The following is a 10,456-nucleotide window of genomic DNA, read 5'->3' as shown; positions in this document are numbered from 1 at the left end:
CAAAAAACCACCTCATCCTAGTGCAACAACTTTTCATCAAAAAACCTGATTTTCTTTCAAAATTACATTGTTTCCATAAACCAAATGTAATTTTCCAATTCCAATTTGCACAATTAGCTGGTGAATGTAATCGCAGCGCTCTAGTGTAGACGATGTGACGCGAGAGAGCTCGCTGTTAAAGCTAAAGACCAAAAGGGGCTGGTGCAGCGTRAGGTCAAACACGCTGAAACGAAGGATGGCTGTGTCTCATAGTAGAACTGCAGCAGCATGAAGGCTGACTGCTCTCTCTGTTACATAACCACACATGCAAATTCACCAAGAGAGGAGCAGGGAGGAAGAGGGAGGAAGAGGTGGGGTGAGAGGAGACTGAAGAGACCCCAGGGGGAACGCGAGAGACAGAGAATGAGAGAACRGGAGGAGATGAAGAATTCAAACTGAATGACAGCTTCCAGCCTTTAACGTCACAGCGATCCGCTACCRTTTCAGTCGTCGCACGCCGACTAACGTGGTCGCATTGTTTGTGATTTATCACATTCCTGTTTTTCTCTGAAAATGTCAGCCACGTTCAGGGATGTGGATTTTTTTTCCCCTGAATTTCCAGACCTGCTGCAGTGTCTTCACAACTGCAGATTCAGAAATGTTTCAGCGCTTTAGATGAGACGCGTTAATGCCAGAGTGAGACTGAAAGGAGGATCCGCGTGATATTAACCATGTTAGAACTGGTTACAGTTTTTTTTGACTTGATACTGGAATTTATCACAACTTGTGAGTCACTGAAATACATGAATTTTTCATTAATATTCGTTGAAGTTCCACTTTGTAACAATACGTAAAACTCAAAGCATTTTGTCTTTTTACAACAAGAACGTTTCTTGTTTTTACAAAACAAAAAAAGTCCAATTCTTCTCACACCGTACGACTTTTTAAAAAGGCATGAAGGTCCTCTCTACGACTCGCCGACTCCTCACTGTTCCTTCCAAGCATTCCACAAGGTGTTGCCGTTTTAAAAGGCCGTTAAAAAGAGGACATGTTTTGGTTTTAACGAGATGCAACAYGAGTTTTACATCTATATTAAAATGAGAAAGCTTCTTGTTTTAACTAAATGATACTCCTGTATTTAGTTTCTATTTCTGGCAGTTTAGACACTTCTGTAAAAACGTTATTTATCGTTCAAATTTTAACTATGAACAATTGCAAAAAAACCAAAAAAAACATTCATATGATTATTTTATTTTTTAGCATAGTYTGCTCTGCAGGTAATTTGTAATGTCCAACCTCAAAGACATGGAGCTCACTGAATCCAACTCCTCAAAATAACAGTGGAAACATGCAAAACTGGTCTGCAGTTATAACAAGGGCTTGATTGGTGTAATTCTTTGCTTTATGAGAAGGTATGGATAACATGTGACACGTGTAAAATAAAATAAAAGTTAATAAAAACAGTTATTTTTTTCTGAGCTTCTTASATTGTTTCATTGTCTTATAAGAGTTGCCTCTCATTTCCTTAGTCAACTGAGCCATGTTTTATGCCATTGCATATTCTCATAAGGTTTTTAGAAAATACTTAAAATGCTTGAAAGTGATAAACTGTGCTTATTTGTTTCTTAAAATTTTTGACTGAAAGCGGTTTGATAGTTGCCAGGTAGTTTCAACACATAATCTTCAATCTGTTAGCGACATGCAACGTTTTAAAGCAATGTAGCCCTAAAAAAGAAATCTGCAAAACAACACAATTTTGTAGTAATGATGTTTCAAAAGCGAGTTCTCGTATATTAAATATTGCAGAACGAGAAAATGTTGTGGAAAACTCCATAACCGAACATTTCATTTAATTATCAGTTAGAAAAAAGGCTGTTTTTTTTATTATTATGTTTCTTAGATTATTATTACTGTTGTAGACATGCTTCAGCGTTGATGTCGTGATCAAAGACGTCTCAGGGAGGAAAACAGCTAGAAGGAATGAATAAGAAAGAGGCTGAAAGTCTGTGTCTGGGTTTTAGTGCCTAATAGGTTGTATTACTAATGAATGAAATTATTATGCAGTAGCTTCTTCATGTAGAGAAACATCTGCCGTAACAAAACTGCAATTTGTGAAGAATTTTCAGTGAAATCATAAAATATACAAAGACAAAAACACAAGTTCTTTCTCTTATTTGAACTACCATCTTCTATAACCTGCATGGTAGTTTAAGAAAGTTTCCAGATTATGAAAATAGTTGATGTGAACAACTTACACCCTCACTAGAACAATAATTTAGCACCCCAACTTCTTTTTCAGTCCATTTTCAGCTGAGTCAGCCTTTATTGAATTACTAATTRGAGAGTAGCAGCGTTTCCATTGATCATAGAATTTCGCAAATTGGAACCATGAAAATAAATKTGCTTAATGGAAACAATTTAGTAAAAAACTCACATTTTTTGATAAAACGTTTTTGAGGTGGTTTTTCAGATGTATCAAAATGATTGTATTTCACATAGTCATGTGATTAACAACCAGATGTTACTACTGGTGGACGAAGACGGCGACAAGAAGCGTTAGGAGGATGACGGCGCAGTATGTTTTTTTTTTTGTGTTTTTTTTTTTGTTGTAAGTTTCAAAAACTTTCTAAAAAAAAGTTTGTGAACGCTGGCTAAATTTCTCTCCTATTTACACCATCTTCCCATGCTCCACCTCACCATCTCCATCCGGCTGCTTTCGGACAGGCTTAAAGGCCTCGCCAGAGATGGACAGACAGATGGGTGGAAAGAAAAGCGAGAGGAGGTTGAGAGAGACATACGGGAGGAAGGAGGAGAGGGAGACGTGTGACCCACTTTGCAGAGCCTAGAGTATTTATAGAAGTAAGTGTCCTAATTGGTGAGCCACTGGGAGAGCAACAGCACCGAACTGGTGCCCTACTCCTAGTCCTTCACCTCTTTAACCTTTTCCTCCCGCAGTCCTTTCACTTTCCTCCGTTGCCCCGTTCCTCCTGTATTCAGTCTGAAGACCTCATCACTCTTTCTTGTGCCATTTCCGCCTCCTACACTTCACTGATCAGTGACCTTCTCTTCATCCTTGCTCTTCCGTTTCACCCCTCCTCCTCCTTCCCTGCTCTGATTTTTACCTCGTCCTCTCTCCGATTTCACCTCACCAGTTATCGTTCACAGTAAAAGTATTTGAAGAAATATTTAATACGGGTATTATGTAAAAAAAAAAAAAAAAAAACACAGATTAGTAAAAGGTTATGTGGTGGAGAATAAAACAGATTGTTTTCTGTACATTTTGCAAATCTGAAAAGTGTGAATTTTTTTTATTTAAGACCTCCTGAGTCGATGCTTTGAGGAACTTTTGCAAAAATGATTGGATTAAGGGCATCTGTTAGCATCAATTCTGAAATCCTCAGTTTCATTATTGATTTAAAARAGCTTTGTGAGCTTTTCAGAGCTAGCTGTAAAAACTAGATCTCTGATTGGCCCGGTTGAAATTCTACCAGAGAAATCCTCTTCAATGTGAGAAAGCCCAAACAGAGCAGTGACGTTGATTTTCTGTAGTCTGTAGTTTAGCAGCAGAGGAAGTGAACTAAGCCGAACTATCCATGTTAGCCACTCTTCCAAATACTGAATCAGCATGAACAGCCACCTCGTTTGGATCGGCACTTCTCTTTTGCGCGGGCAATTTCCGGTAAGCTTCAATGCGTCAAACTGATGGATTACATACGTCACAGGAAAACGTTAGCAGCTGGCTAAAATTTAAAACCTCAACAGAATCCACGCCTCCAGGAAGCGATCGTTTGTTAATAGCCCAGGGTCCAGAGTCGCTGCACGAAGTGAAGCGTACAATCAGGGTCTGGTTTTCACCAGACTCTCCCTGACCTGGCTGGTGTTTTTGCTTTTGTTTTTTTTTTTTGCTAAAACACTAATTACAAATATCCATCCATCCATCCATTTTTTTTCTATACACCCTTGTCCAATAGTGGGGTCTGGAGGTGCTATTGCCTATCTCCAGCTAACATTCCGGGCGAGAGGCGGGGTCAACCCTGGACAGGTAGCCAGTCTGTCGCAGAATTACAAACATTAGGTCTCCTAATGTTAAAACATAATATCAACATTGTATGTACTGGAAGCTACTGGAAATAAGCCAAAGAGCTAAACTGAATCATCTGTCAATGACAACCATTTTCAAAGTTAGAAAAAATGCTAAAGTGCTAAATGAAAAATTAGCTCTGGATCACATTATCAGACAAGCAGAAGTGTTTGACAGAATAGATGAGTAAACATAGATAATCCTACAAAAGAATTAAATTACACACATGTAGCGTCAAAGGTGATTGATTAAAGTGAGTTCAATTTATCTGGGTAGAGGGCTAAATATAAATTGTCCCACTTTTCAGCTGTTTTTATTTGAGATAAAAATGTTCAGTTGGAGGATATCGTACATTAAAGTTTGCTGATGGATTTTGATCAAGTTTATTATGGATATGGACACTTTTCAAGAAAACCCAAAACTTCTTCTGAGGCCAAGAAATAGTCGAGGCACTTATAAATAAAACCGTGGAATAAAACACAAATATGGAGGAAAGGGAGAGAACTCACGTAGGAAGTACTCTGAAGCATCTGCCTCATAGTCCGCATCCTCGGGGAAGTGGTCTATCTGCTTACACATCCCCTTAAAAGAACCTGGAGGGGGAAAAAAATTAAGAAAACATAGAGAATTAGCAGCTAAAAACAAACAATGAAAGGGTAGGTATGTAAAAACAGTGTTTCAGAGAGAAAAATGACTAGAAAATGAAGGCAATAACATTAGAAATGATTGTTATCTTTGGAAATAAAAAAAACATGAAAAGGGCAAACGGCTTTTCAGGGGGTAAAATATATAGAGAGCTTCTGCTAAATGAAGGCGTGTCCTTGTGTGAGGGATGATTGAGTTGAGGGCAGGAGGAGAGAACTAGCCAAGAAAATGGAAGGACAGAATGCAGCTCATTAAGACAGAGCGTGTGTGTGTGTGTGTGTGCGCCTTGGTTCAGCTCCAGTGCTAATTGTATGCCCTCCCAAACCACTGCAATTAAATGGGCCCTTGTTAATTGGCAATTAGAGGACGAAAGACCAGCACTTGGCTTTCAGATGGGCAGCAGTTAACATAAACACACACACCCACACACACACTTAAATATGCCTCACTCTAGCCGCCATATGCTACACATGCGAGTACTTAGACTGCAGCATTGCGTCTCGGTGAAGGAATTCAAATGGAAACTTAAAATATGGACATTTGAGACAAAATCAAATAAATTGCACCCTCAACTGTAAATGTTGTGAATTTGATTATTTTCATTACCACAAACAAAAAATACCATCCCCCCCCCTCTTTTTGTGTTATTGAACTTTATTGAAAAGGTTAAAGAAAATAAATCAACATTTTGAAAAATTATCAATGAAATTTCAGCTTACAAATTCTGTTCTTTTTCATGGAGAACGTTGATGAATGCCAGTGGCATGCAAGTTGGGAATAGCTTATGAAATAATTTCATATAGAACAAGTAAAGGATTCCATTTGCTTTCTTGTGACCATAGCAACATTTTATTTTTATTTCTGCACCGGATTTACAAAGCAGACTGCACTAAATACAAACACACCAATCAGAAGGACCAGATGGGAGCAGAGCACAACTTAATGTTTTGTGTCAGACCACAGAAGTTTCACCTTTAGCCACAAATGGAATAAATGAATTGATTAAATCGCATCAGAGTCGCATTTCTAAACCAATTTGCTGTTGCAAATTGAAAGACATCTGGAAATGAAAAGCACTGAAGTTGAAAATGTACCAGATTATAACATTATCACATGTAGTCGATCCAAAATTTCAGCTCTATGTTCTGATAATATGAGAATATAAGCAAAACACATGTGCTTCATTACATATTTAAAATCAGGGCTCAATCAAGCAAAGAAGAGATTATTCAATGCTCTTCCCCTTGTAATCAAGTCTTCTCTGCTGACAGTTTTTTGAGTTCTGTTTATCAATCTCTGCATGTGAACAGAGCTGAATCCCTTAATGTGTGTGTGTGTGTTTTTAAATAAAGCTGTGTGTGTGTGTTTTTAAATAAATTGAATTATTTWAAAAAATAATTAAATTAATTTGATCGGAGAAAATTAGATTTTTTTTTGTACAGCTACCAGTTTAGCAAGTTGCTGTTCTGTGTCAAGGATGTTTCTGATCCTTGACAATGTAAAATTATTTGCTTTGACTGTAATTTACATATTTCCATGCAAATGAAACCAGACTTTTCCTTAAAAGTATGAATTACTCCCGTATTGGTGCCAATTGCTCTTTTTGGCTGTATTTAGGTAGTTTTAGTTGTAACTAGGCACATTTTTTTCACTAGTGTGTCCAACAAAAACATCTTACTCATAAAACAAACTGCAGTTTTCTAGTATTCCGATAAGGTATTCTGGTTTAGCATTTGCAACATAAATTGTTTGCTTTAGCTACTTTTTTAGTTAACCTTTGAATTCTTAAATTGCTGTACTTTCCAGATTTATGAGAGCAGTTTTATAATTTATGTCCTAATAGGTGAAATTTGAGTTTCCTTTCAGAAGGAAAACATTGCTGTATATTAACAGCCTTGTTTTTCTCTTTCCTCCACGTCCCGTCCAGCAGCATCTTATCTGAGGACCAAAAAAAGGTTTCATTTCCAAAAGTGGAGCATAATCCTGCACCTGATATTGGGCAAAAAACAAACTTTATTAGAATTTACTCATATTGAAATATATCAAAAGTTTAGCAAAATAACATGTAATTCTACACTTAAAAAGCAATTATTATTTTTTTACTAAAACAAAATCGCAGCCTCTCTGTGAGCCCCTTTTGTTAGATTTTACTGAGTAACTGGTAAATATGTTCATATATTTTGTCAAAAAATGACATTGTTGCGTCGTGATGTGTTAACACATTCTCCAAATAACAACAGTAACCGCCGTGCGAGTGGYGTACCCCGTGAATCGGTACACCAAATGACTATAATTTAACACGTCTGCGTCCATCGGCGTCATAAAACTTCGATATAGCAGTTGCTAGGTGATATACAAAGTAGAAGATTCAGCGAAGACATTGTTCCCATCACTCCCACTGCTTTAATTACAATACTATTTGTGTCTGTGTTTAATTTATTGCCATGAGCGCCGGTGCTTTCATGTGATCATCTCACGATTTGACAAATGCATCACTGTGTAGGAATTCCATGCTTTTTRTTTTTCCACCAACACAGTCCTCTCTTTCTCTCTCTCTCTCCAACACATGCCCACCCACGCTGCACCACAAGCACATGTAATCTGGAATTGCATTTTCCCTGTCGTCCTTCTCTCTTCCATCTCCCTCGCTCACACACAGCCCCCTCTCTGAGTTTTTCACCTGCCCTCCCGTCGGTCTTTCACATGCGTAGATGTTGCCGCCTGTACTCTGGAGACCAGACTCTCATTGGAACGGAGCTGGCTGCCACCAACCCTTCCTTCATCCTCTGCTCTTCTCTTTCTCCTTGTGCGGTTCAAATTAAAAGAACATTTTATTGCACCAACGTTGAAGAAGCTTGCACAGTACATTTTATGTTGGCTTTCTGAGCCATACGAAAGAAGCAACTGAAGGCTTTTGGATTAAATGTATCTGAGATTTTGAAGAAAATCTTCAACCATTAGCTGAAGTAATAAAATGTTATTGAAGACTTGACACRAGCYATTTCTCCCTCCAGCTTCTGACTCTGTTTGTTTGTTCTGGTTGCATTTACCCAGAATTCCCTGCACTGCGGTTTGCTTCCTGCTTTCGGAGCGGTCTCCAGTGCGCTTGACATTCAAACCACGCCAGAGTTCACTTTAATCAAACCAAGACCTAGGTTTTGATTCGTTCGAGATTCGTTTCTTTTGTTTGTGCAGGTGTGAATACACTCAACTGAGCCCCGGTTCGGTCCAAACACCCGGAACCAGAGACACTGAGGCGTCTCCGTCCGCTTCCAAACAAATTCTGGTACGATTCGCTTCTGGTGTRAGTACAGATTGGTTCAATCCAAACCAAATACAGGAAATGCATCTTTTTGGGCTTTGCGAGTCACCGCTGCTGGATAACGTGGTAAAAATTAGCGTCTTCTACTCTAATTGTTCCCTATCTGCCATTTTCTGTTTAGCGATGCTGCTACCAACATGTTGTGGGTCAGAACATGGAGAGCATCTAGTCTCATCTTGAAACATGCGTTGAATTAGCTGCTCTTGACATTCAAAAGGATGGTAAATGGCCTGTACTTGTACAGCGTTTTATCAACACAYTTCATAATGCATTCAGTCGTTAACCCGTTCCCATACACAACAACCGAGGCAGACATCAAACCAGCAACCAACTGTTTGCAGGATGAACTTCTCCTTCACCCCAAATGCAGCAAGCAGGACTTCGAAAGGTTGTTTTCTTTCTGTGCTTTGTCCGGYAACTGTCCTTTCTRTCCAATTGAAGCAGKGATGGCCACCTTTGTTTGCAAAGTGTAGTCCACATGCAAAAACACACATTGTAAAAGCAAACCGCACCAAATGGAAAAAATAAAGTCCACTTTTGGTCCGGACCAAACAAGTGAATATATATATAGATCAGACTAGTTCAAGGTGTAGGTAACCTAGGTAGCCTTAAGCCACCAGGGGGCTCCCTAAAACACATAATGTTTCACAAGAGAAAAGATATGCCAAAACTTTGAATTTGCAGTTATGTTTATAAAGAATAAGCATACAAATTTACTTGGACGTCTTATAAATAGCTACTATAGAAAAATGTACTATAAAATTATTAAAAAAGTAACATTTAGCATGGATTTAAAAGAACTGAGAGATAAGCTAATTGTAGCAATGCGGCCATTTGTTCACCATTAGCTCAAGTTTTTGTTTCTGTTTTATGTACATTAGACTTGTAAATTGACAATGAATGATTACAATTTTGCATGTAAATTCCTGAAACTAATTAACCCCACCTTTCCTTCTAGACTCTAAACCACTAAAGTCTTTTTACAATGACTCATTTCTTGTCACATGATAGCTTTGATGCGCTGAGCACAGCAACCACCTTGGTGTAGAGATCGATGTACACACCACTGTCAAAGTTGAAATTTCACACACACGCAATGACACTGTGGTCATAGCATCTCGGCAGGAGTTTCTCTCCYTTGTTGTTTTTCTTCYTCTATGTGACCCTATCAGAGGGCAGTTCTCAGACAGCTCATTAGGGCAGAAGATCTCAAAGGGTTAATCACCCTGGTGGTGTATAACACCTCCTCCGTTACTGAAAAGTCCAGTGACCAGTTTTGTCTCTTTACTCTCTAGGACAACCTGCCCATTATTACTGTTAATAGCAAGAGATGACGATGCACCACAGCGGTCTGCTTGCTTTTACGTTACATCCCCAGACCGGCTGGTCAAAGACACCATCTGCAGCTGCCACTTTACACAAATSAGTCAAAATAAAACCGTGACTATCTCTCTTGGCATGCCAAAGGCACAACAGCAGCAAATTTATGTTTTCCCCAATACAGTATCAAGATTGGAAATTGGCCCGAAATCAGCCAAAAAACAATGACCCTATGTGAAGAACCTACTGGTTAATAATAAATGGGTCAGTTCTTTTCATAACGATTATTGTTGGCTGTTCTTTGTTTGAGTAATATCACTTGATCAAACCTTTTCTAAAATTCCACTCAACAAAATAAGTATAATAAGTAATAAAAGTATGTAAGATTCATGCTGATATTGCATTGACGAATATTTAAAGCTGTATCATAGTGGAAGTTAAAAAGGTGTGTTGGGACACTCCTAACTTTAACTCCGCATATTGAACCAGCTCTTTAAAAACAAAAACAGTCATCAAAAGGCTTGTGGAGCGCAGGTGGTTGCCATGGCAACGGGTGTGCTTAAACGACAGAGACAGAGTAAAAATGTGTGAGTGGTTTAGAGTTGATTACCTGTTCAGGTTGTTTATCTTTGTCTTGGCGCATCACAGCCGCTGTAATTTCTGAACATTCAATAAATGACAAACTTGGACTAATTACTTTGTTCTTTGTGAGTATACGTCATTTACAACAAACATCAAACATGGTAAATACGTTTCATTAAGTATTTAACAAACAAATGGCTTCTACCACGATAATTATGTGAAATTAAATTAATTGTCTAATATTAAACAAATAGTTTGGTGCTGTCAGGCTCAGAGTCTGAGAGGCTTTTCCTTTATCATCAAACAATTTATTTTTTTGCCTCTTATTTAGTGGAAATATTGATGTTGATAAGACTTTCTCCAAAATGATAACCTTTTTCAACCTTTATAGCTTCACTGTTGAAAATGAGGCTCTAACATTCACAAATGACAGTGAAATAAAATCCAGTCCAACATCTGGTTTGAGGTGATTCCTCTGGAACCTGTTGGAGGAAAAATATCCCAACTTCAGAAGATGAGCTTTAACC

The 10,456-nt window shown here is 38.3% G+C and overlaps 1 protein-coding gene across 1 annotated transcript in view; it reads right to left on the bottom strand.

Moving 5' to 3' along the window:
- The window catches only part of cacng2b (calcium channel, voltage-dependent, gamma subunit 2b), a 78,231-nt gene that overhangs the window by 13,511 nt on the left and 54,264 nt on the right, over positions 1–10,456 (bottom strand). Inside the window, exon 2 of the mRNA XM_008433427.2 lies at positions 4,570–4,653. Within this exon, the coding sequence (XP_008431649.1) occupies positions 4,570–4,653 (84 nt within the window). The remainder of the gene's footprint in view (positions 1–4,569; positions 4,654–10,456) is intronic.

This window comes from Poecilia reticulata, linkage group LG1 (genome assembly GCF_000633615.1).
Source record: "Poecilia reticulata strain Guanapo linkage group LG1, Guppy_female_1.0+MT, whole genome shotgun sequence".
NCBI classification, from domain to species: domain Eukaryota; kingdom Metazoa; phylum Chordata; class Actinopteri; order Cyprinodontiformes; family Poeciliidae; genus Poecilia; species Poecilia reticulata.
This window is presented reverse-complemented; position numbering and strand designations above follow the sequence as displayed.